A 26,603-nucleotide genomic window follows, 5' to 3' on the forward strand; every position below is an offset into this window, starting at 1 on the left:
TATCTGGACTCTGGTTATACAGACTCATGAAGTTGACACCCAGCTCTGATGGTTCCTTCCTACAAGGTGAGCCTTCTAATACGGGTTCTTCCAGGGAGAGATTAGCCATTCAGGATTCTGTCACCCAATGGAAAACCAGGGAAGAGTTCCCACTCTCCTTCCAGGGAGGCTGATCGCTAGAGATGCATTTGTCTTCATTCAAGAAAGGCCAGTGGGACTTTCCAAGGAGTCTGGTTTGTCTCGTGATTTCAGAAAAGAGCTATTTTCATCCCTCCAAGGATACTGGGTGACGTCACCTCGGTCAGCCAGGAGTCGGGCAGGCCTGCTGAGGTCCTGCTTTATTTAATGCAGGGCAGATAAGACCAGCCTGCAAAGAGCAGGAAAACTCCTGTGTCCTCTTCCTGAATGCACACCAGGCCTTTGGGAGTTTATTCCTCTGGGAGCCCTTTCTTCCGGGGTACAAAGCAAGCCACGCCCTGGGCCACAAGCTCTGTTCTTGGGGCAGCTGGGTCTCCAGGACAACCAGCTCCAAAGTATCACACTTTCTGGGCTGCTTCTGCAAGCTGAGCCACCTGCTCCCACAATCACGGGGCTGAATTGACAACATCTAAGGGGGTCCTCTGGCTTCCTGGGTGGCCCAGTGGTAAAGAATCCGCTGCATCGAACCACGAGGTTTGATCCCTGGGTAGAAATGATCCCCTATAGGAGGGCGCAGCAGCCCAGTATTCTTGCCTGGAGAATACCATGGTCAGAGGAGCCTGGTGGATTACAGTCCATGGGGTCGCAAAGAGTCAGACATGACGGAGGCAACTAAGTGTGCACACAAGCAGGGGAATCCTCTGGCTTCCCAGGTGGCCCAATGGTAAAGAATCTCCCTGCCAGTGTAGGAAATGCAAGAGATGCGGTTTCAATCCCTGGGTCAGGAAGATCCTCTGGAAAAGGAAATGGCAACTGACTCCAGTATTCTTGCCTGGAAAATTCCATTGACAGAGGAGCCTGGTGGGCTGCTGTCCATAGGGTCGCAAAGAGTCGGGCATGATTGAGCACACACGCAAGAGGGTCCTCCACCCAGGGTTACCGTTTATTACTTGCTAAGCTCTCTCCAAGGAGCGAGAAAGTGACATGTTTCTCATCATTTAATTCTTATACGCCCTTATTAGTTCTTATGAACCCCATTTAACAGAGGAAAAGACAGGTTGAGAAAGTTGAAGTCGGTTAAGACCAAACAGGCAGGAAGGGGTCACAGCCATGACTGGAACCCAGGACAGTCTGGGTGCAAAGTTCAGCTGCTCGGTCATCACTCTGCTGGACAAAGGCTTGAGGATCCTGCCAGCCATGGTGCACAGAATAACTCAAAATCAGCGGTTCAAGGGGCCTTTGCTTTTACAATTGTATCTGGGAATACCCCAGTCACTCATTCATGGGTCGTGATTCAAGGATTTGGCCATGGTAATTTCAATCTCCCAGTCTCCCTCTGCTGTCTTCTAGTTGGGTGGTCTTTTCTAGGGTCTGACCTACATTCTGCTCACAGTTCTAAGTCGGTTGGTTAGTAGGTGGTCTCTGAGCTGCTGTTAAGTGGCCAGCACAGTGCTGGTCTCTGAGGAAGAAAAGAAGGGCCAAGTCTTGCTGTGGCAGAAAGCAAGCATGCTCTTGGCCGGGGAAGGGAGAACAAGGCTCATTCACGCTGAGAGGAGTACAGGAGGGAGACAGCCACCCCTCTGCTCCAGGTGTCTGAAAGAACACAGCCACAGGCCCACAGTGTATCAGGGGACAAGGATCTGGGAAGTCAGCAGCGTGACTCGGCGGTCAGGGAGATACATCTGGGTTTGGATCACTACTCACTGGCTGGGTGACCCTTGACACCAAGTCATCTGATCTCTTGGCCTCGATTTTCCTATCTGCAAAATGGGGCTACACATCATAGTGAAATGATGGAACCTTAAGCAGAGGATTCAATATGACGTGCTTGCTGAGTCCTCAGCACTGGACCTGGCACACATTATGAACCTAAGTGCTTATTCAGGTGGTTGCAGCCCTTGTGCTCAATAGCAGTAACATCCAGTCCTAGCTCACCAGGAGAACTGAATTCACTGGGCAGGGAACTAGTTTTAAAGAGGGCTCACCTAAGCATCCAGGTCTGTGGCCGGGGTGGGGATAGGCAAGGCAGAGCTGAGTGTTTTACACTCATCAGAGGGGTGTAAGCAGGCTTGGGGCAAGGGAAGCTGGATTCCAGCCCTGGTTCTACCACTTCTGCTGGCCTTGACTCTTGGCCTCTGCCTCCAGGTCTGTAAGGAGGAACCTGTGAACAAATTCCTTTTCTTTATGACGTTCTCTGCTGCCCTCTAGTGGACATGGGGTGCTCACACCTTTTTGCGTGTGATTTCTGCTACCTATGGAGAATCCCAGGGACGGGGGAAGCCTGGTGGGCTGCCGTCTGTGGGGTCGCACAGAGTCGGACACGACTGAAGCGACTTAGCAGCAGCAGCAGCAGCATGGGGCCTTTACCTTACCACACTGTGCGAAGTCCCTGTGATGACATTTGTCCCTCCCATGTGTACACTGGGAGCACTTTCACAAAGTCCCCTCACCCAGTGCTTATTTCACCTGTCACATGAGATTATACCTTCATCAGGAATCCAGAGGAGGAGGGTGAGGTCAAGGAGAGAAAGACTGCCCACAGTCACCCAGCAAGTCACAAGGACTGGAACTCCAGCCGGTGGGTGGCCTGGCTCTTTGCGACAGGAATGGGGAACAAAACCCAGACAGAGCTGGCCGGTGAGAATAACTCCTTCTCCATCACTGGAGGAGTCCTGGGTGCTGCCGCCTCCAGTTTCCCCTGGAGGGAAAGGTTGTGGCTCTGAGTCTGAGGGAACTGGGCAGCGTCAGGCCCTGGGATGAGGCCCACAGCTGGATACCTCGCCATGGGGAGTCAAGGCCTCCCTGCCACCCGCTTCCTCCATTAGCAGAGGAAGGTCCCAACCTTGGCCATCTCCACCTAATAATGTCTTTGATGTCCCTGCCGGTCAGTTCGCCAGATCCCAGTGCTCCGGCCTTCCTTCTTCCTAGAAAACCTCCCAGTGAGTTGCTTTCCTGAACTTCCTACTTGCATTGCCTCCTCACCCATCTCTCCCGATTATGAATCCAGAAGCACTTCCGAAAATGCCCCAGGGCTCCCCAGATACTCCAGACAACCAGCAATCCCCTTGAGCTGGCGTCGCAGTCCTCCCTGCTGGTCCTCTCCACCTCCCCGGCTCGCTCCACGTCTCTCTTTGTCTCCCAAGCTCCAGACCTGTGGTTTGGCTTGTTTGTTTTTGCATCCCATATACATTTCTCTCTCCACCGTCCTCCTCTAAGCCTTTACAGTTGCTGTTTCCTCTGTCTGGAATACCCTCTCCTCCTCCCACCCCACCCCCACCCTATGCCTGCCTTTTGGCTGGCTGATTTCTACTCATCATGCCAGGTTCGCTCTTGGGGGCGGAGCTCTGGGGAGTGTGTCCTCTTTTTCATCCTATCCTCAGCACCAAGCCTGGAGAGCATGTTTGGTAAATGAATGAGTGGACGGATGAATAAAGGATGGGGGAAAGCCTGGGCTCTGGAGCCAGGCCCATATGACCTCCAGCTGCATCACCCCCAAGCTGGGGAACTTTGAACAAATTCTTTTCCTTCTCCGAGGCCCAGAGGGTTCATCTGAAACAGGCCTCCGTTCCCTCCTGCCGTGGCTCTGAGGCTCGGAGGTCTCTTGCGTGGTCAGGCCCTTGCCCTCCCCTGGAAAGGGTTCTGGGACCTGGCCAATTTCAGTGGACCCTTGGACCCTGGATCCATTAGGAGGACAGGGGCCCCAGAGCCTCTCTCCTTCCACCCCGAGGGCAGAGGGGGAAGAGGGTCAGCACTCCTGTTTACTGCTAGCCCTGCGTCCTTGTGGTTCCGGATTAATTTTTAAAAAGCAGCTCAAAGTCCAGGTGGGCTTTGTCAGAGTTTGCTCTCACTGTTTGCTCTGGTTAATAATCTCAGGAGAGCAAACATGTCTGGAGGTGGGAGAAGAGATCAACATCCTGGGCCCATCCTCCCTGCCTCTCCCCTCCCCCAGGAGGGGCTGTGCGGAGGGTTGAATAATTTTGCCCCCAAAGAGGCTGGGATTCTTCTACACCCGTGTGGGTCTCAGGCTTCCCTTGGGGCCAGGGGGCTTGACGGTCCTGACAATGCAGACCCTCTGTGAAGGTCAGATGAGCCACTGTGGTGCCCTGCAGGCAACCTTCACAGGATGGCTCTGCTCCTGTTCAGGATTCGTTGCGATTTTTTTCATTCTTGTATCAGGCTTGCTTTCTTCAAAGGCAGACATCCTGACACCATCGCACAGGCGAGGCAGTGGGCTTTCACACACATTGCTCACTTGACCTCTTGTCAGATCAGGGATTCCTGTCTTCCATTTACAGGTGAGAAAAGTGGGCTTCGCAGAGGGAAGGTCATCCCCAAAGTTGTATCGAACAAGTCAAGGCTTCTGGCTCTTAGAGCCCCTTTAAGTTCAGACTGCCTCCTCACTGTCACCACGAAAAAAACCATAAAAGCTTGAGAAACTCTGAACAAGAGGGAAGACAATTGTCACTGTTTCCATTCTTTCCTCCATCTATTTGCCATGAAGTGACGGGACCGGATACCATGATCCTAGTTTTTTGAATGTTGTGTTTTAAGCTAGCTTTTCCACTCTCCTCTTTCACCCTCATCAAGAGGCTCTTTAGTTCCTCTTCACTTTCTGCCATTAGGGTGGTGTCAGCTGCATATCTGAGATTATTGATATTTCTCCCTGCAAACAGATGGGGGAAACAACGGAAACAGTGACAAACTTAATTTTCTTGGGCTCCAAAGTCACTGCAGGTGGTGACTGCAGCCATGAAATTAAAAGACACTTGCTCCCTGGAAGAAAAGCTATGACCAACCTAGACAGGGTATTTAAAAAGCAGAGGCATCACTTTGCCAACAAAGGTCCATATAGTCAAAGCTATGATTTTTCTAGAAGTCATGTATGGATGTGAGAGTTGGACCATAAAGAAGGCTGAGTGCCTAAGAATTGATGCTTTCAAACTGTGGTGTTGGAGAAGACTCTTGGGAGTTCTTTGGATGGTAAGGAGGTCAAACCAGTCAATCCTAAAGGAAATCAACTCTGAATATTCATTGAAAGGACGGATGCTGAAGCTGAAGATCCAGCACCTTGGCCCCTGATGCGAAGAGCTGACTCATTGGAAAAGACCCTGATGCTGGGAAAGATTAAGGGCAGGAGGAGAAGGGGACGACAGAGGATGAGATGGTTGGATGGCATCATCCACTCCGGGGACATGAGTTCGAGCAAACCCTGAGAGACAGTGAAGGACAGAGAAGCCTGGCATGCTGTAGTCCACGAGGCTGACGAGTCGGATACAACTTAGTGACTGAACAACAACAAATATATATAGTACACATATTTTAGAAAATTTATGAATTTTTGCCTATCTAAAAAAGCTTATGACATTTTGATTCCTCTTGTTTGACTTAGTATGAATAGAATGCTGGATTTCTAATTTATATTCAGTCAAAACTTTAATATAGTTCTGTGTATTTTGGCATCTAGTATTACTGCTTAAAGTCTAGAAAATTTATTATCTTAGTGATTTTAAAAAATTTGAATGAGGCTTGAAACTTTGAGTTCAGTTCTGAGAATATGAAGAAATACTATGTCATTTAAAAAAATATCGGGAGATTAACAAGTGATACTGAGGAGCCTAGAGGGCTACAGTCCATGTGGTCACAAAGAGTCGGACACAACTGAACAACTAACACTTTACTTTTCACAGTATTATTAACTAAAGTACAGATTTTGTTCAAATCCCACAGATTTTATGTTAGTGTTCATCGTTTGTTTTCATACCTTTTTCAAGATTCCGCGTTGCATTTAATTGCATGGAGCAGCTTCAGCTGCATGCAACACATTCTGGTAAATTCTCTTTTCATTTTTATTCTGTTGCAAATATTTTCTAATCTTCCTTGTGGTCGTTGCTTTGATACACCCATCATTTAAAAGTGGACATCTAATGTCCAAATGCATGGGATTTTGTTTAAAATATCTTTAATATTAATTTCTCATTTAAATACTTTCTTCTCTGCAATCCCCCTCTGTGTTTTTTTCAGTCTAACTTTACTGAGGCTTTCAACAGCTAAGTTGAAGGTCTCTCTTGGTAAATGCCACATTGCACTTGAAAATATGTGGGTCATTTTCAAGTATCTTTTGATACTGAGTTCTAATACAATTCCACAGTGATAAGCGAACAAACTGTATGATTTCAATATCTTTAGACTGTGAACTTTTTGCAGCTTGTTTTCCATCCCTGGCTGTGTTTCAGTGTTTCCTTTCCTGGCTTACAGTCTACGGGCACTTGAATAGAAACTGGTTCCTACTATTATGTGAAAATTGTATAAATCTTAGTTATGTTGAACTGGTTTCCAATGTTTTTCATGCTTTCACGCTTTTCAGGCTAATAGTGCTTTCCGTGCTTTTCATATCCTCCTACTTCTCTGCACGTTCATTCTGTTAATTTTTGAGAGTTTGATATTGAAACTCCAATTAAAAATCTTAATTTATCTACTTAAAAAATAATTTTCTGTATTTTCCAAGTTTTGTGTAAATGTGTTACCATACTTTCATAATTTAAAAAAATTTTTAAAGTAGAGAGGACCTGCAGTATCACTAGCACGAGTTTGATCTTTTGAGACAAACATCTACTTTTTAAAAATTCCCGTTAAATATTTCAATGGAATGAACACTGTCTAGTTTCCTAAGGCTGCCATTAATAGACTGCCACAGAGTGGGCAGTGTAATAAAACAGAAACGTTTCCTCTCCCAGTTCTGGAGGTTGCAAGTTCTACAGCAGGTTGTCAGAAGGGCCGAATCCTTCCTGAAGGTTCAAGGGGAAAAGCCTTCCTTGTTCTTCCCAGCTCATGTCGGCAGCCCCTGGCGTTCCTTGGCTTGCAGCCGCCTCGTTCCAGTCTCAGCTTCTGTCTTCCTGTGGCCATCTTCCCTGTGTGTCTCTGAGTCCAAGTCTCCCTCCTCTTTGTCTTATGAAGACATCAGTCCTTGGACTGAGGTTTCATCCTCCTCCGGTAGGACCTCATCTGAACTAATTACATACGGACCTGAGGTCCCAGGTGCACTTGAGTTTGTGGAGAGGGGACTTTATTCAACCCTCAGGAAGCACAATCAGCTCCCGCCATGTGCCAGCTATCATCCTAGTGCTTTGCAAGCATGACCTTCTTCAATCCTTGTGACAATATTCTGAACCAGGAACTGCTACTATCCCATTTTCAGATGAAGACATGGATGTGGTAAAAGGTAAAGTCGCTCACCCAATGCTGCCCTCTGCCCCAGTGAGCAGCACAGAGAGCAACCTGGCTCCCAAGTCCATGCTCTCAGCCACCACCAAAGGCTGCCTGTCTAAAAAGGGGAAAAACAGCACTTGCTTGTTGGGGCTGTTGTGGGGATGAGCCATTTCAGGGCAGGTGAAAAGTACTTATGCCTAGCTGGTACATACCAGAGGCTCAGTGCATCGAAGCTGTGGACATCAGCAGCAGCATTATTATTATTTTGACTACTAATATTATTTGCTAGGGCTGTGGGAAGCCATGGGTCAGAGAAGGAGCTCTGGGGACAGGATATCTGAGCTCTAGTCTTATCTTTGCCATGGTGGTGGTGTTAAGTCGCTCAGTCAGGTCCAACTGTTTGCAACTCCACGGACTGTAGCCTGCCAGGCTCCTCTGTGCATGGAATTCTGCAGGCAAGAATACTGAAGTGGGTAGCCGTTCCCTTCTCCAGGGCATCTTCCCAAACCCAGGGATTGAACCCGGGACTCCCACCTTGCAGGCAGATTCTTTACAATATGAGCCACAAGGGAAGCAAGCTTTGCCATAGAACAGCTTATAGTCTTTGCTAAGTCTCTTACTCTCCCCAGGCCCTAGAATTTTGTGTATGGTAAACAGGCCAGTTGGGCTTGTTCTCCTGGCTTACAGGTGGAATGACTCAGCAGGAAGGGCTTGGGCTGCTGGTCTCTCCCGTCCTGCCTGACACAAGTGAGGAGTTTCTGGGGAAGCCCTTGTGATGCCTGAACGCAGCATCCAGCTGCACCCAGGCCAGGTTGCATTTGACCAGCGGCTCCTCTGAAACAGCTACCCTGGCCCCTGGGGACTGTGACCCCGGCCAGGGTACTAAAAGGGATCGATCGGCCCTGGCCTTGGGGCTCTGATTGGTCCTGGCCTAGCAGGGCAAACAGCAAGGTCACCTACAGCCGCAGGCCCCTTCCCCAGCCCCAGTCCGTAGCTGCCTCGAGCAGGGAGCTGGTGCCTCTTCCATCCCCAGACCAGCCAAGCCTGTGAGTGACACCCCAGACAGAGGAACCAGAGCCATGCGGAGTCTCAGCGGCCTGCTGCTGTTACTGACTGCCTGCCTGGTGGTGAATGCCAGCCCCTTGCCCACATTGCCTGATGACATTCAAGTGCAGGAGAACTTCGACCTGTCTAGGGTAAGGCTGGCGTCTCTGGCAGTGATGGCGGGGTGTCTGAGCCACTGGGCCTTGCTGGCGGGAACGGGCAAGTCCTGTGTGACTTGGGGTCTCAGTCTCTGCATCTGGAACTCCAGGGGTGGGTCCCTCAGGGCCCTTCCTGCTGCTCAGACTGTTAGGACTTCACTGAAGCTGCACCTCTGCGCTCACCCTTCTGTGGGACTCTGGGCTGCCATTCTGAGTCAAAGATCTTGAAGTCTGAACCTGCACTTTAGGGCTCCAAGGGAAATCGTGCTCCAATTAGAACCCACCCAGAGGAGGCTTCTTGGAGAAGGCAATGGCACCCCACTCCAGTACTCTTGCCTGGAAAATCCCAGGGACGGAGGAGCTTGGTGGGCTGCAGTCCATGGGGTCGCCAAGAGTTGGACACGACTGAGGGACTTCACTTTCACTTTTATGCATTGGAGAAAGAAATGGCAACCCGCTCCAGTGTTCTTGCCTGGAGAATCCCAGGGACGGTGGAGCCTGGTGGGCTGTTGTCTATGGGATCACACAGAGTCGGACACGACAGAAGCGACTTAGCAGCAGCAGCAGAGAAGGCTGGGTGCCAACCAAGTCCTGCTGCCCCTGCAGCGCCTCCCCCCGGCAGTGCCCAGCTTTGTGTGACTCTTCTGCCCACCCCCTAACCTGCATCCCTTCATCCTTTAACCTCTGCCGCAACATCTCTGTTAGCCCATCCTGGGCCCTCTGCCCTACCTGTAGGATCATGGGGAGAAGAGGAGCAGGACAGAAATCAGGCTGGTGGGACTAAGTGGCTATGGCAGGGTGCTGTGCAGGGGAAGCTGCTGTCCAACCCCAGCTCTGCCCAAATCACTGGGTGACCTTGAGCAAAGCCTGTCCCTCCACCGCCACCCCAGGTTCCTTCTGACCTTTGTAGCCGCAGTATGGATTTTGTTTACGTTTAGGGATGAGGAAGGGTTGTGGGGAGCGGGGCATGAGGAACAGGTCTCTGGTGGTCCGGGATGGCGAAGGGTCTGCAGACACCTAAGGGCTCTTTCTAGAAGCGGCAGGCTCGTCCTGGGTCAGGCTCAGCTTAGGGAAAGGAGTTACTTTCTAACACAGAGGTATGGGCTGTGTGCAAGGTGGTGAGCATCCCTGGAGGAGTAAGAGACAGGACTCCTGCTCTTGGGGGGCAGTGGCTGATGGTGACCTTGGGGCATGGGGATTTGGACCCTGTCCAGTGAGCAGCCCAGAGCCTGCATCTCAGCAGAGTCAGGCCCCCTGCCAGCGGGCGGGGTGGGGTCTACCGGCCATCGCCCTCCTAAGCCAGCCATGATGCCTGGAGCGCCATCATCAGGGCTCCACCTCCCTGGAGGCCTCATAGCCTCCAGTTACCTGTGAGACATGATCACTTAGGAGGAGACGTCACTGAGAAGGGGGAGGGGGACAGATGCTCCCCCCCAGTCTTGTCCAGGTCCAGATCCTGAGGGCTTGTGGCTGCCTCCTAGATCTACGGGAAGTGGTTCAATGTGGCCGTGGGCTCCACCTGCCCATGGCTGAAGAGGTTCAAGGACAAGATGACCATGAGCACAGTGGTGTTGAAAGCGGGGCCGACGAGCAAGGAGATCAGCGTCACCAACACTCACAGGCGGTGAGTGGGGACGGGGTAGGGGGACTGGGACCCACCCCCATCCCCACCCCCACCCTGGCTTCAGCCTCCACCCTATCCTGGAAAGTGGCAGGTCTCTACTTTCAGCCAGGACTCACTCCTGAGGGCCAGACTTCTCTGCTTCCCACCGCCGGGGCAGCCCGTTCTAACTGTCCCATCTACACCTCAAGGGCAATGCCCCCAACACTCTGCCTGTTTCCCCATCTACTCTTGCCCCTTGGGCTTCCGCTAGCTCAGCAAAGGTGTTTCTGCACAACCTGGAAAGCTGGGTGCCGGCGCATGTCTTAGACTCTTCTTTCCTCTGCCACGACCGTTCAGTCCACCATCCAGCCTCGCCCCCTCTCTGCCTTATTCCCTCCAGTCTGTTTCCTTCTTTCCTCTTCTCCTCTACTGCCCTGGACCAAGTCACCTTCACCTTTCTTCCCTACTGTTATCTACAGCAGCCTCTCTACATGTCTCCCCACCTCTAACCTCCAACTTTCCATCCAATCCATTCATCACCTCGCAACCAGAAAGGCCTTTCAAAAACTCCAGAGTTCCTTCCCTATTGCCCTTGAGATAAAGTTCAACTCCTTCAACATAACTTTCCAGCCCTCCGTGACTCCCAAGCGCTCACTGTTCCCTTCCCCACACACCTACATACTCTCTGACCCACCTAGCTGGATCTTCTTTCAGTTTCTGGAACCCTTCATCCTCTGGGACTTTGCAGATATTTCTCCTACCTAGAAAACCTCTCCCCACTTCCTGCGCTAATTCCTATGGATCCTTCAGGACTCAGGTTCTTTGTTGCTTCCTCCAGGAAGGCCTCCCTGACTCCCTCCACCTACCCAGGTTCAGGTTACATGCCTTCTTTTGTGCTCCCTGAGTACCTCACGCTTCCCTCGACGTGGCAGTAACCACACCGACTCCATCTGCCTCTGGCCTGCCCACCCCCCTCATTGGATTTTACAGTCCAATGCTCCATGACGGGACAGGGTCTCCCCTGCCTTTCTGTGTATCCCCAGCCTGTCGCACAGTGCTTGGCACGTAGATGATGCTCGTTAAATATCAATAAGATAAATGATCATCATTATAACAATAATGGGCTTCCCTGGTAACTCAGCTGGTGAAGATAGTAGCTAATGCGTGCATAGTACTTACTCTCTGCATAAAATATCTCATTTGACGCTCTCAACCACCATATGAGGTAGAAACTAGCATTATCCCCATTTCTCAGATGGGGAAAATGGGGCAAGAGAGACAGAAAGTAATAAATGCATTAATGTGTTAATGAATCGTTCTGATTTCCTGGTGTATACGTATATTGTGCTGATTTTTGGTGCTGGGTTTAACCAAGAGGATAGCATCAGTTAGCTCCTTTTTCCCCCTCAGTCCCTTTGCTCTCTTCTGTGAAACAGATGTCTCTCAGGACTGGTGTGAGAATTAAACCAGATATTTGGAAATACTACTTTTCAAATTACAAAAAGAAAAAAAACAAAAACAAAAACCCTGTATTTGGAAGGACCCTGTAGGAGAGCGGGGTGTCAGGACAATGGTCTCTACCAGATATTATCTTCCTTGTGGTTTGTTCATTTCCAGGAAAGGTGTCTGTGAATCGATCTCTGGTATTTATGAGAAAACAAGCACTGATGGCAAGTTTCTGTTTCACAAAGCCAGTAAGTTGAGTCAAAGGGGACTCCCACAGTTCTCTCCTTCGCTAAAAAAAAAATGCCTGATGTCTTAAGCTCGCTTCCTCTCTGCCCCTACAGCCATTCCTCCCATTTTTCTGCAATGTCATCTACCCTCCCTCCAAATTCCCCCTTCCTTCTTCTCTCTCTCCCTCTTTTCTCTTTCTGTCTCTCTAGCTCCTACCCCCATGACCCTTGCCCCACCCATGTACACGCTCATCAAGTGCTGGTTTTAAGCGATGAGCTGAAAACATTACTGAATTCAAGTGATGGTTCTGAATGCTGAGGATAACATCAAGATTTCATCACTCTTCCTGTTAGGCATCTGCAATAAACTGATAAAAACTTGCTAAGCATCTACCATGTACAGAGTATATGGTGCTAAGGGATAGACAGATGTGGACATGAATTTATCAGTAATCCAGCAAATGTTTATTGAATTTGCTCTATGCATCAGATAATCGTGTCAGAGCGTTAATGTTTGGATAGATGAATGGTTGGATAAATAAATGAGTGAGAGAATCAAAAAATGGTAAGTGAATGTATGTGTGATGGTAGATTAGTTGAGTAATCAATCAGTCATTAAATATATAAACTGATGGGTTAACAGATGGAGGAAAGCAAGAAGGAAAGAGGGAGGGAAGGAAGGAAGGAAAATGGATGTATTTATGGGCTGATATACAGAGAGGACGCACAGATGAAATGATGGTGGATGAATAAATGACGAATCTATGGAGGAGATGGATGGAGAGAGAGAGTGAAGATGGACGAATAGATAAATGAACATATGCAAAGGATGGGTGGACAGAAGGATGGATGGATAGATGATACGTGGGTGACTAGGTGAAGGATCTCAGGACAGAAGCCTTCTGACCGCTGATCTCTTTGTCTTCCTTCATCTTCCATGCAGAATGGAATATCACCATGGAGTCCTATGTGGTCCACACCAACTACGACGAGTATGCCATTTTTCTGACCAAGAAATTGAGCCGTCGCCATGGACCCACCATTACTGCCAAGCTCTATGGTAAAGGCCTGCAGCTGGGGGTGGGAGAGACCTGTCATTGGGGAAATGAAGTGGGGAAGTGCAGGGAGTTTTGCTTTTTCCTTCCAACAAAACTCCAGTTACGGGAAAAGTGAAAACATTTACTCTCCCTGTAGGAGGTAGAGCTCAGTCTCCCATTTGAGGCTGAAGCCTCTTCTTTTGAGCTCAAAATTTCCAGAGAATTCTAGCATCTCTGGGCCCTTAAAGAACTGCTCTTGTGCTGGGTGGAGAGCTGGGAGACCTAGAATGGAGAGCCTGGGAAGGAGCCTCTTCTGGAGCTGAGCTTTCCGTAAGGGTGCTGAAGAGACCCAACTAAGTCAATGGGTCTCAAATGTTCCCGAAATGAAGATCCCCGGGCAAAATAATGCCAGGCCCTGGCGGCCCTGGCCCCTGCTGTTCTAGGCATCTCCCCTTGCCTCCCACTTGCAGGGCGTGAGCCGCAGCTTCGGGAAAGCCTGCTAGAGGAATTCAGGGAGGTGGCCCTGGGTGTGGGCATCCCCGAAGACGCCATCTTCACAATGCCCGACAGAGGTAACGGCGCCGCACCCCCTCACATTTCTGTCCCCTCGTCATCCTCTGTGGCCCCCGGAGAACATCCCCCCAGCCCCTGGGTCTCTCCCACCACCCCTTGAGGTAACCTGGGCTATAGTTCCCCTCCTCTTTTTATAGGAAAGGCACTCTGGGTCCCTGGACTTGCTCCAGGTCACTCGGTGTGTGCCTGGCAGAGCTGAGACTAGAGCCAATTCAGCACCCACTCTGCTGCCACCTGCCAGGTGCGGTGACAGCAGGATCCAGGCCCACCTCTTGGGAGGCAATTGAGGGTGGGAGTTAGAGCACCGAGCTTCAGACTGAGCCGGGTGGCTTCTGGCGGCTTTCAGAGCCTCATTTCCTCATCTGTAAAATGGGGATAATAATGTCCCCCCTTAGAAGCTGCTGTGAGGGGTCAATGAGATAAAGGCATTAAATACAGTAGCACCATACGTGGTGCCTAGTAAGTGCTGGATAGATGTCAGCCTTGGAATGCTGGTGGTGGGGAAGGGGTGGAGACGACAGAGGTGTGGCAGCGGTGTAGCCACCAGCCCGTCACTTTTCCAGCGATGCCCTTCAGCAAGCCATGCGGGTGGAGCCGTCCCTGCAGGGGCTGATGCACGGGACAGGTCCCAGCGAGGGGGCCCGCCCGCCACATGGCGATTAGTTCTGCGGAAGAAGCAAAGCCTGTCTGGGTCTTACTCCCTCTCTCTCCTGTCCTCTGACTCAGGTGAATGTGTCCCTGGAGAGCAGGATCCAGTGCCCACTCCACTCTCGGTGAGCACCTCTGTTCCCCCAGCCCAGCCCAGCCCAGCCCAGCCCCACCCTGCCCGCTTAGGCTCCCCTGCCCTGCCGGTGGGTGGGGTTGCTGAGAGAAGGCAGCGATGGGCAAGTCAGACCCACCTGGGCTCAGTCCCAGTTCTGCATGGGGCTACTTGCTGCCCCATGTGATGTTCCTTTCCTCATCTGTGGCATGTATTAATTACCTTTACCTTGCAGGTGCTGGAATCCAGTGACGTTAGAAAAGTGCCTAAAAGCAGTAAACAGACTCAATAATGAGATAAAGATACTCAACACTCAATAGATGAAAATAAAATCAGTTGAGCTCTGAAAAACAGCAAACTCGAGAGCAAGCAGTTTCTCAAGCCAATGCCTCTCCTTTGCTGACTTGATTTGGGGGGCTTCCTTCTGTTTAATTTTCCTGCCTTTTGCCATACTGATTAAGTCTTCATTCTTTCTCTGATTATTTGGAAATTATATATACTAATTTAGTCTACTGTTGCGTCTATATATATGTGTGTGTGTGTGCGTAAAAGTACATATATTTATTTTAGAAGCATATTTTTGAAATTTTTTCATTTTAATCTTTATTTTTTTAATTATGAAAGTATATAACATATATACAAGGGACTTGGAAAACACAGAACAAGGTTACATATGTTCCACTATATATTACAATTATTTTTTTAATAGATAAATTAAGGTTTGTAGTTGGAGTTTCAATATCAAACTCTCAAAAATTAATAGAATGAATATACAGGGAAGTGGAAGGAGATAGTAGTCCTGAAAATCACTGAAAACCAATTCAACATAATTAAGATTTATATAGTTTTCACACAACAGCAGAATACAAATTCTATTCCAGTTCCCATAGACTATAAACTAGGAGACACTGGAACATATCCAGGGACATAAGATGAAGTGCAAAAATTTCATGGTCTGAAGATACTGAAATCATACAGAGTCTGTTCTCTTCACTGTGGAATTATGTTAGAAATCAATATTGAAAGACACTTGAAAATAATCCACATATTTTCAAGTGCAATGTGACATTTACCAAGAGAAATCTTTGACTTAGCCATCGAAAGCCTCAATAAAGTTAGACTAAAAAAATAACACAGAGGGTGACTGCAGAGAAGAAAGCATTTAAATGAGAAAATAGTATCAAAATGAGAGATTAATATTAAAGATACTTTAAATAAAATCCCATGTATTTGGAAATTAGATGTTCACTTTTAAACGATGGGTGTACCTAATAAGCCATAACAAAGAAGATTAGAAAATATTTGTAATAGAATAAAAATGAAAAGAGAATTTGTTGCATGCAAACTGAAGAAAATTTTTAAAACTGAAAGAAAGCAAAAAAGGACAATACTGTCCTATTTCCACATAGAATTCGCACTGTTAACATATTTCTTTGCTTCCCTACTTTTTAAAATTAATTAACTTATTTTAATTGGAAGCTAATTACTTTATAATATTGTAGTGGTTTTTGCCATACACTGACATGAATCAGCCATGGCCATCCTGAACCCCTCTCCCACCTCCCTCCCCATCCCCTCCCTCAGCGTCATCCCAGTGCATCAGCCCTGAGCGCCCTGCCTCATGCATCGAACCTGGACTGCCGATCTGTTTCACATAAGATAATATACATGTTTCAATGCTATTCTCTCAAATCATCCCACCCTCTCCCTCTCCCACAGAGTCCAAAAGACTGTTCTATACATCTGTGTCTCTTTTGCTGTCTCACATATAGGGTCATCATTACCATCTTTCTAAATTCCATATATATGTGTTAGTATACTGTATTGGTGTTTTTCTTTCTGACTTACTTCACTCTGTATAATAGGCTCCAGTTTCATCCACCTCATTAGAACTGATTCAAATGCACTTTTTTTAATGGCTGAGTAATACTCCATTGTGTATATGTACCACAGCTTTCTTATCCATTCATCTGCGGATGGACATCTAGGTTGCTTCCATGTCCTGGCTATTATAAACAGTGCTGCGATGAACATTGGGGTACACGTGTCTCATTCAATTCTGGTTTCCTCGGTGTGTATGCCCAGCAGTGGGATTGCTGGGTCATATGGCAGTTCTATTTCGTTTTTTAAGGACTCTCCACACTGTTCCCCATAGTGGCTATACTGCTTTTTTGTTTTTTAAGAAAAATTACCATTGCTACTATAAAGCTAACATAGTCTCATCACAAAGAATTAAAACAATGCAGTATAAAAAGTATAAAAAACAAGTTTTGAAAAATTGCACCACCTAGAAACTCTGAGCATACACATTATTCCAGGAATCTTGACCTGTATAAACCTGGAGAGGGGCAGATGGAAGGAAAGTTGGATAGACAGATGCACAGATTTAGATATGCTGTTATTAAATGGAATTGCATTCCGGACGCTACTCCTGAATTTGAAAAGGCATTCACTGTTGTTTTACTTGAATTAAAAAAAAAAAAAATCTGAAGTTTGAAGGTTTAAAAAAAAATCTTCAAATAAATATTTATCCTTGCCAAGAGGTTTATTTCTTAAAGAATGCTCTAAGTCAAGGTTGGGCTTCCCTTATGGCTCAGCTAGTAAAGAATCTGCCTGCAATGTGGGAGACCTGGGTTCGATCCCTGGGTTGGGCAGATCCCCTGGAGAAGGGAAAGGCTACCCACTCCAGTATTCTGGCCTGGAGAATTCCATGGACTGTGTAGTCCATGGGGTCACGAAGAGTCGGACACGACTGAGCGACTTTAAATGGGAGTGAACGCTTTCAGAGGGTGTCTGCTGTCTCTGGGACTTGGCAGACAGACGTCTCTGCTCTCAAAACTGTGTTCCATCTCCTCTTCCCTTTTTCTGTTACTCTGTCCAGACTGGTCCCATTCCCGTTCTGCTCTGTCTCTGCAATGCCCAGACATTTAGCACTCATTCTCTATTTGAATGGATTCTACATTCTCTCCTAGTGAATACAATACAGCTTCACCATTCCTGAGTTATTATTTCTATTAATCTCTTACTGCCGTTTCTTCACAAACTGCTGTGTTCAAGGAAGTTTTAAGTATTTGAATCCTGGAATTCTTCCCTGTTTGAGAATATCTTCCCGTTTCCTTCAACCTTGAAAGATTTCTGAAGTGGGTCTGGATAGTTTCTGTTCTGCTTCTTTTTATCTGTCTCCTGCCTCGTCTGGTTTAGCCAGTTGTTTTTGTCGTTTGGTTTCGAAGTTGTGTCCAACTTTTTCGACCCCATGGACTGTAGCTTGTCAGGCTCCTCTGTCCATGGGATTCTCCAGGCAAGAATAGTAGAGTGGGTTGCCATGCCCTCCTCCAAGGGATCTTCTCGACCTAGAGATTGAACCCTTGTCTCTTGAATTGGCAGGCGGATTCCTTACCACTAGTGCCACCTGGGAAGCCCGATGCTTTGGGGAAAACAGGCCATTCATCAGCCTAGTAGCTGTGTTTCTGTCTACACCTTGATCTTCAGAGCAAATGGCTTTTACATTCCTGGGGTCCCGGGGAACAACTGAGGCTAGGTCCCTGAAATAGCTCCTTCTGTTTTTTCCCCCAGAGGGCTCGGCGGGCTGTGCTGACCCAGGAAGAGGAAGGCTCTGGGGCTGGACAACCAGTAACTAATTTCAGCAAGAAAGAAGGTGAGGATCACTCCCTGTTTTTTTTTAAACCCCCGTCTGCCACACTCGAGAGAGGAAGGGCCCACAGCTGGTTCACTCCAGCTGCCCTCATCACCATGAAGTCTTTCTTATTCTTCTACTAGAATGAAGCAAAAGCCTAGAAAAGGCAAATCCCATCCTCTGCTCTGTGCCAGACATTGTTGAAAGAGTGGATCATAAGGCATGGTCCTTGAGCTTAGAAATATTCAGCTCCATGATGAGAAGCAAGTTCTTGGCATGTCTGTTTCACTTAGTGGCTTCCTGGCCTTGGTTTTCTCAATTGTACAATGGGATAACAGCCTGCTGAACTGACCTCAAGGGCTCTTGTGGGAACACATGGGAAAATATGTGAGAATACTCTGTGTAGTTGATAGACTGATCACTCTTCAACTCTTTCAGCAAACATTGAACCTGACCTTGCTTCGCCCTCCCCAGACCCTCTGCTGAGCACTGGGATCATGGAGACAAACACATCTTCTGGTCTAGTAGAGGAGGCAATCAAGGAAGAAAATAAGAGACTTGAAAGAGGAGAGTGAGCTAAAGAGTTGAGGGAGCTCAGAAAAGGGAGGGGAGAAGTGATCAGGGAAGACTTCTTGGATGAAGCAGAATTCACGTTGTGTCCATTTATGGTTTATGGAGGAAGGCATTCTAGCATTCTATGCGCAGGAATGCTGAGAGCAAAGGCACAGGGTTGGGACATCAGGCAGAGAGGTCAGGCTGCCAGCATGCATGCTGGTGAATGTAGCCTCAACCACTATCTTTACAGAGCTGCTGGGCAGACAAGACAAAAGTGGGATGCTTGGTCTCTGGGCCATTGGTAATGTCTCATATTATGGCACGGGTTTTTGGAGTCCAACAAATATGACTTGGAATCTTAGCTGTAGGCAACCCTGAGGAAATCTCTTTGCCTCTCAGGGAGTCAATTTCTCTACCTTTAAAACGGGCTGAGAATGATTCCTCTTAATGCAGAGATGAAAACTAAATGAGGTGATTCCCCTTTGAAGTGTCCAGCCTGGTGACAGGCACACAGTCAGCCCTCAGCAAGCGCTGCTGTTCTGCCCCTCCACAGATTCCTGCCAGCTGGGCTACTCACAGGGTCCTTGCCTGGGGATGTTCAAGAGGTATTTCTATAATGGTACATCCATGGCCTGTGAGACCTTCTACTACGGCGGCTGCATGGGGAATGGCAACAACTTCCCCTCGGAGAAGGAGTGTCTGCAGACCTGCCGGACCGTGGGTGAGTGCCACCCCACTCCCGCGTCCCCTGCACTGCCCTCTCCTGTCCTCCCAACAGACCACCTGCCCACTGAACAGGTAGCTAACAGAGGATGCTCAGGCGGTGGGATTCCAGGGCCAGTTTCCTGGAGGCACAGGAATTAAGCACTTGGGTGTGGGGGACCCCCGGCACGTAGGTCTTCCAGGGGCCCGATTCCTCAATCTGTAGGAAAGGTCTAGGCGTTCCAGGTGAGTAGGGTCCCTGCCGGGTGTCTCAGGTCAGTGATCACGAGGTTTTCTAATGCTCTGCGCCTCCCTCCCACTCCGCAGAGGCCTGTAACCTCCCCATAGTGCCTGGGCCATGCCGAGCCGGCATCGAGCTCTGGGCCTTTGATGCTGTCAAGGGGAAGTGCGTCCGCTTCATCTATGGGGGCTGCAACGGCAATGGCAACCAATTTTACTCGGAGAAGGAGTGTAAGGAGTACTGCGGCATTCCTGGTGAAGGTAGGAGGCCCCACGACGCCGGGCGGGGCTGAGGGGCCACCAGAGTCTGGGTCGGGGAGCCCTGGTAGGCAGTAGGGATCTGAAGAGCTGAGTTCTGGACTCTGTACTGGTGACCAGCACACCCACTCTCTCAGTTTCCCACCTGTAAAAGGGGCCAAGCCCAAGGCCTTTCCCCAGCTGGGATGAGGCGCCTGGGGAGGTGCTGGCCTGAGCAGAGGTGGGGTGGGTTGAGTGGGGCAGAAGCGGGCTCCAATCCTGGCATTCATTGCCACATTCGGGCTGGCCACATCGTTACTCAAACGATTCAGATACTTCCAGTCACTGCTCCCTGAAGGCTCAGACCTCTGGATCTTCTCAGTCCACCTCTGTCCCTGTTACACTGCTTGCGTGCTCATTCATGTCTGCCTCTTTGTGACCCCGTGGACTGTACCAATTTAAGTCTCAGTTTTCTCTTTTGTAAAGTGGGACAAAGGACCCACTTCCTAGGCGGCACAGCGCCTCGCTTGGTTCATACCCGTCTAGCAGCAGCCAGTACTAGTAACGGTGGCAATGCTGGGAGGATAACAAGAATAGCATTCCGAGAAGCCACAGCTACTAAGATTTCTGTGCCTTATCTCCCCACCGGAAAAACGGTGCCTAAAGTAAATCAGGAGGCAAAAAACCAGGGCATCCTGTGTAATGCATCTTGGAGTTACCAAGTCACCCCGCAAGCAGAAGTTTCTGGCCTCAGGCTCAGGCTCGAACTCAGTCCCAGCTGCCTTCCCTCCTCCATGAGGCATCCCCATGCCCTGACTGCCCCCAACCACAGGCCCTTGGGTGACCCCACACCTACTCCCTGAGCCTCTCTGTGTCCACAGCGGACGAGGAGTTGCTGCGCTTCTCCAACTGACCGGCCCGCAGGCCAGAAGTCCACAAGGCAGCAGGAAGAGGGAGGGTCAGAGTCTGCCCCAGAGCCCTGCTGCAGGTTCCAATAAAAACCGAATTGTAGACTCCTGAAATTCCATGTCCTGACTGTTCATCACGAAGTATAATGAGATTGGGGGGAAGGGAGACCAGCTGGGGAGGGGGCATGAACTTTCCCCAGAAATGAAAAATGTGTGTGTGGGAAATGTAATAGAGCCATCTTCAGGACATGAAATTGGCTATGCAAATTACGAAACATAAATCACAGTTCTGTATAAAATGGGATTATTTTGTTTTGTTTTAATAAAGCCAGGAGAGAAAAGAGGTAGCAACTCTGGATACTTGTTTCCCGGAGAGGTTTGGCAGAGATCATCAGTGGCCAAGGGTCAGAAGAAATTACCATGCCTAGTGTATGCCCAGGGGGGTCAGGTAAATGCCCACAAGTGCCTGGAAGAATTCCCCTGCCCTTGGCCACACAGAACCCCTAGCCACCCACCCCTGCAGCCTTTTTTTGTTCACAGCCATATCGCCAGCTGTAGCTGCCGGGGCTGGAAAGCCTCAGGCTGTTCCTCCTCAAAGGCCCTGGAGATCCCATCTCCTGCCATCCTCACTCTGGCCCTTGGCTCCGGAAGGAGAATATTCATTGCCCTTTTTATTGTGTCCAGGGCAACCATCTGGCCCTGGACGACAGCTGCAAGTCCTGGGTCTAGCCCAGCTTCTCCTTCTCCTCCCTGGAGGAAGAGAGCAGGTAGGCTGTCCAGCATGGCTTGGGCACCAACTTGGCCCAAGCACAGGACTCCAGGAGCCTCCAGATCACACAGACCACATCTACAAACATCAGATTCATAAACACCTCTTGCTAGCTCCATCTGCTCAGAGCCTTGAGGACTGCTGCTGGTGAGAGAGCAAAAAACCCCAGCTTCGTGTGTACTGAAATGGAACTCTGACCCTGGCAGCAGAAACCTAGGCAGAGACGGCACCTCTTCTCCGTGGGGTAAACAGCATGCTAAGGGCCAGCAGCTCGCTTGGTCCAGAGTCCCTTTCACGCCATTAGCCCACTGGATTAAGAGACCCTCAGGAAGGGAGAAGGGTGGGCATCGCATATCTTCGGTGGAGGGGACAAACCCAGAGGCAAGGATTCTGGGTGGAGACAGCTCTGCAGCCCTCTTTTTTTTTTTTTTTTTTTTAAATTTTTATTTATTTATTTGGCTGCTCTGGGTCTTAGTTGTAGCATGTGGGATCTAGCTCCCTGACCAGGGATCGAACCTGGGCCCCCTGCACTGGGAGCTCAGAGTCCTAGCCACTGGACCACCAGGGAATTCCCTCTGCAGCCCTCTTGATCAGATCACATAAGAGATTCCTCCCTCTTATCTTCCCCAAAGCACTTAGCTTGGGGCTTCTCGGTTCCAACAGAGAGGACTGTTCTGAGGGACAGCATCTGCGGGCGTAGCTGGGACTCTCTCTTGACAGAAGTGGCTGGAGTTGGGGACGGGGACACAGGGAGAAGCGACAGGCTCTCCAGGCTGCAACTCACCAATGTCCTCACGCCCTGCATCTAGCTATACCTGCCCCTCCATGCATGTGCCATACACTGGGGCCACCATCCACATCAGTCTGAAGGTACCACTCTGAAGAGGGATGTTTTGAAGTGACCCAAAGGACAAATATTTAGATCACACCCTCATGGCAGAAAGTGAAGAGGAACTAAAAAGCCTCTTGATGAAAGTGAAAGAGGCGAGTGAAAAAGGTTGGCTTAAAGCTCAACATTCAGAAAACGAAGATCATGGCATCTGGTCCCATCACTTCATGGGAAATAGATAGGGAAACAGTGGAAACAGCGTCAGACTTTATTTTGGGGGGCTCCAAAATCACTGCAGATGGTGACTGCAGCCAAGAAATTAAAAGACGCTTATTCCTTGGAAGGAAAGTTATGACCAACCTAGATAGCATATTAAAAAGCAGAGATATTACTTTGCCAACAAAGGTCTGTCTAGTCAAGGCTATGGTTTTTCCAGTGGTCATGTATGGTCTAGATCTGATAGATAGAGTGCCTGATGAACTATGGAATGAGGTTCGTGACATCGTACAGGAGGCAGGGATCAAGACAATCCCCATGGAAAAGAAATGCAAAAAAGCAAAATGGCTGTCTGGGGAGACCTTACAAATAGCTGTGAAAAGAAGAGAGGTGAAAAGCAAAGGAGAAAAGGAAAGATATAAGCGTCTGAATGCAGAGTTCCAAAGAATAGCAAGAAGAGATAAGAAAGCCTTCTTCAGTGATCAATGCAAAGAAATAGAGGAAAACAACAGAATGGGAAAGACTAGAGATCTCTTCAAGAAAATTAGAAATACCGAGGGAACATTTCATGCAAGGATGGGCTTGATAAAGGACAGAAATGGTATGGACCTAACAGAAGCAGAAGATATTAAGAAGAGGTGGCAAGAATACACAGAAGAACTGTTCAAAAAAGATTTTCACAACCCAGATAATCATGATGATGTGATCACTAATCTACAGCCAGACATCTTGGAAAGTGAAGTCAAGTGGGCGTTAGAAAGCATCACTATGAACAAAGCTAGTGGAGGTGATGGAATTCCAGTGGAGCTGTTTCAAATCCTGAAAGATGATGCTGTGAAAGTGCTGCACTTAATATGCCAGCAAATTTGGAAAACTCAGCAGTGGCCACAGGATTGGAAAAGGTCAGTTTTCATTTCAATTCCAAAGAAAGGCAATGCCAAAGAATGCTCAGACTACCGCACAATTACACTCATCTCACACGCTAGTAAAGTAATGCTCAAAATTCTCCAAGCCAGGCTTCAGCAATATGTGAACTGTGAACTCCCTGATGTTCAAACTGGTTTTAGAAAAGGCAGAGGAACCAGAGATCAAATTGCCAACATCCGCTGGATCATGGAAAAAGCAAGAGAGTTCCAGGAAAACATCTATTTCTGCCTTATTGACTATGCCAAAGCCTTTGACTGTGTGGATCACAATAAACTGTGGACAATTCTGAAAGAGATGGGAATACAGACCACCTGACCTGCCTCTTGAGAAATCTGTATGCAGGTCAGGAAGCAACAGTCAGAACTGGACATGGAACAACAGACTGGTTCCAAATAGGAAAAGGAGTACGTCAAGGCTGTATATTGTCACCCTGCTTATTTAACTTCTATGCAGAGTACATGGTGAGAAACACTGGACTGGAAGAAACACAAGCTGGAATCAAGATTGCTGGGAGAAGTATCAATAACTTCAGATATGCAGATGACACCACCCTTATGGCAGAAAGTGAAGAGGAACTCAAAAGCCTCTTGATGAAAATGAAGAGTGAAAAGTGAAAGAGGAGAGTGAAAAAGTTGGCTTAAAGCTCAACATTCAGAAAACGAAGATCATGGCATCCGGTCCCATCACCTCATGGGAAATAGGTGGGGAAACAGTGGAAACAGTGTCAGACTTTATTTTTTTGAGATTCAAAATCACTGCAGATGGTGATTGCAGCCATGAAATTAAAAGATGCTTACTCCTTGGAAGAAAAGTTATGACCAACCTAGATAGTGTATTCAAAAGCAGAGACATTACTTGCCGACTAAGTTCTGTCTAGTCAAGGCTATGGTTTTCCAGTAATCATGTATGGATGTGAGAGTTGGACTGTGAAGAAGGCTGAGCGCCGAAGAATTGATACTTTTGAACTGTAGTGTTGGAGAAGACTCTTGAGAGTCCCTTGGATGGCAAGGAGATCCAACCAGTCCATTCTGAAGGAGATCAACCCTGGGATTTCTTTGGAAGGAATGATGCTAAAGCTGAAACTCCAGTACTTTGGCCACCTCATGAGAAGAGTTGACTCATTGGAAAAGACTCTGATGCTGGGAGGGATTGGGGGCAGGAGGAGAAGGGGACGACAGAGGATGAGATGGCTGGATGGCATCACTGACTCTATGGACGTGAGTTTGAGTGAACTTTGGGAGTTGGTGACGGACAGGAAGGCCTGGTGTGCTGCAGTTCATGGGGTCGCAGAGTCAGACATGATTGACCAACTGAACTGAACTGAACTTAAAGGACAAATGCCTAAAGCAGAGGATGCCAGCCACAGATAGGTCAGCCACCCTCAGAGCTCAGCTGGTGGATGGGCCTTTTTGGCTCATAAGGTATCTCTCACAGTTCTGAATTCCCCATTTAAAAATGGACCTCTTGGGGGCTTCCCCCGCAGTCCAGTGGTTATGACTGTGCAGTTCCACAGCAGGGGATGGGGGCTTGATCCCAGATTGGGGAACTAAGATCCCGAATACCAGGAAGCACGACTGAAAGAAAAAGAACCTCCATATCAAAATCTAAGTTTCTGAATTCTCTTGACAAATAGGTTCCGGCAGCCCTGGGCCTGCATCCTGCATGCCCAGGTGAGGGAGCTGAACTGACATGGCCCGTGTACACAGAGCCACCCTTGAGGGTCACCAGCCCCTGCTGCCTCCCTGCCTGGTTCTGGAGACATGTCTCCACGACACTTGCTAAAACTTTCTCTACAAAAAATTCCCTTGGATCTGGTCTTACCACCTCACGGGACTCCTCCAGTCAGGAGTCCCCTCATCTCAGAAGGCACCAGAAGCATTCCCAGCCAAACGCTGAGATGACCTACGCTTTTTTTTTTTTTTTTTTTTTTGTGGCTGTGCTGGGTCTTTGTTGCTGTGGGGGCTTTGCTCTAGTTGCGGCGAGCGGGGGCGACTCTCTAAGCTTCAGTGCATGGATTTCTCTTTGCGGTGGCTTGTTGTTGGGCACGGGCTCTAGGGCCCTTGGGTTTTAGCAGTTGCTTCACGCAGGCTCCGTAGTTGCGGCCTCCAGACTCTAGGGCACAGGCTCAAAAGCTGTAGCGCATGGCCTTTAGCTCCTTGGAGGCATGTGGGCTCTTTCCAGGTTGGGGCTTGAACCCGTGTCTCCAGCCCTGGTAGGCAGATTCTTGACTGCTTAGCCACCAGGGAAGCCCCACCTGTTTGATTCTTAAACCATCTCATCTTAAATTTTCTCTTAAAGATACAGGTCACACTCATCTCTTCTACAACATGGACGTGGCTACTCAGAAAAATGTGTTTTTTGTTTTTTAATTTTAAAATCCAGGGGCTGGCCCCTCAGCCATACCAAGGCTCTGGCCATGCCCTGGGCTTACTGGATCCTGGTTTTCTGAGGTGGGGGGCAGAGGGGTCTTTCTGCTTCAGCAGGACTCCTGATTTTTGTTTCAGAGCCCATAGAAACTCCTTGATTGAACTTCACCCACCGGCTCTGGGACGTCCACATGGTACGCTGAACAGCAGGAAACTCCCACAGAAGGGGCTTCTGAGGGCAGGGCTGATGCCTCTGGGAGGCTGGCCCAGACTCACAGCCCATTCATGCTGTGACCCCTGCGATTTGATTGATGGGAAGTTGTTCAGCTGACCCAGCAGTGCACCCCTTTTGGGGAGTGCACTGAGAGCTGTTGGTAAAGAATTGAACCGGCAGGAGACCCCGGTTCGATTCCTGGGATGGGAAGATCCACTAGAGAAGGGAAAAACTACCCACTCTAGTATTCTCGCCTGGAGAATTCCATGGGCTGCATAGTCCACGGGGTCACAAAGAGCCGGACATGACAGCAACTTCCACGTTTACTTTCGCTGACTGTATCGGGTTAAGGACAGGGATGAAGCCCAAGGCGCCGGCTGTTCTGGCAACAGCAAACCTGCTTCAGAAGCTGTCGCCCCTCCTTCCCGGCTCCCAGCTCAGGCCACGGCTGTCTTCTGGTGGCGCTGTCAAAGACTTGCCTTCAGTCCGACTATCCAAGCCAAGCGTCGATGAGCCTGTCTGCGGCATGAGGCTCAGGGCGAGTCCACCCTGGCAGGGCCCTCGTGGAGCGCTCTGATTCTTAACCTGGCTAGGGTGATGGCCGCGCTGGGAAATTTGGCAGGGCCAGACACCCCTCCGCAGACACTTCAAACTCCACACACATGGCCTGGGAGGCCAGTGCCGGGGGGCGAAGGAGCACAAGGCCTGCATGTGACCACAGGGCAAGGTGAACGTGGACGAGAGCTTCACTTAGGAGATGGGTGCGCTAACTCTGGGCAGGTGGGGAACAGTCACCCCGTCCTGGAGGAGTGGG

At 49.0% G+C, this 26,603-nt stretch overlaps 1 protein-coding gene and 1 non-coding gene across 2 annotated transcripts; one reads left to right on the forward strand and one right to left on the reverse strand.

Annotated features, from left to right (window-relative positions):
- Window positions 1–8,329: 8,329 nt before the first annotated feature.
- AMBP (alpha-1-microglobulin/bikunin precursor) lies at window positions 8,330–20,582 on the forward strand. The gene is made up of 10 exons (XM_004003983.5): window positions 8,330–8,540; window positions 10,028–10,170; window positions 11,767–11,843; window positions 12,766–12,882; window positions 13,330–13,431; window positions 14,159–14,205; window positions 17,766–17,847; window positions 18,935–19,102; window positions 19,411–19,584; window positions 20,442–20,582. The coding sequence occupies exons 1-10, from the start codon at window positions 8,424–8,426 to the stop codon at window positions 20,471–20,473; spliced, it is 1,059 nt and encodes a 352-aa protein (XP_004004032.2). The 5' UTR covers window positions 8,330–8,423; the 3' UTR covers window positions 20,474–20,582.
- A 1,150-nt stretch (window positions 20,583–21,732) lies between these two features.
- TRNAG-CCC (transfer RNA glycine (anticodon CCC)) lies at window positions 21,733–21,805 on the reverse strand. Its single transcript has one exon. It is a non-coding gene; the product is annotated as a tRNA-Gly (tRNA).
- Window positions 21,806–26,603: the final 4,798 nt, after the last annotated feature.

The sequence above is a fragment of the Ovis aries genome, chromosome 2 (genome assembly GCF_016772045.2).
Source record: "Ovis aries strain OAR_USU_Benz2616 breed Rambouillet chromosome 2, ARS-UI_Ramb_v3.0, whole genome shotgun sequence".
Lineage (NCBI taxonomy): Eukaryota > Metazoa > Chordata > Mammalia > Artiodactyla > Bovidae > Ovis > Ovis aries.

Coding starts and splice junctions, on each gene's coding strand:
- AMBP (XM_004003983.5), top strand. CDS start 8,424: ATGCGGAGTCTCAGCGGCCTGCTGCTGTTACTGACTGCCTGCCTGGTG. Junction 8,541..10,027: donor AGAACTTCGACCTGTCTAGG/GTAAGGCTGGCG, acceptor GCTGCCTCCTAG/ATCTACGGGAAGTGGTTCAA. Junction 12,883..13,329: donor CATTACTGCCAAGCTCTATG/GTAAAGGCCTGC, acceptor TCCCACTTGCAG/GGCGTGAGCCGCAGCTTCGG.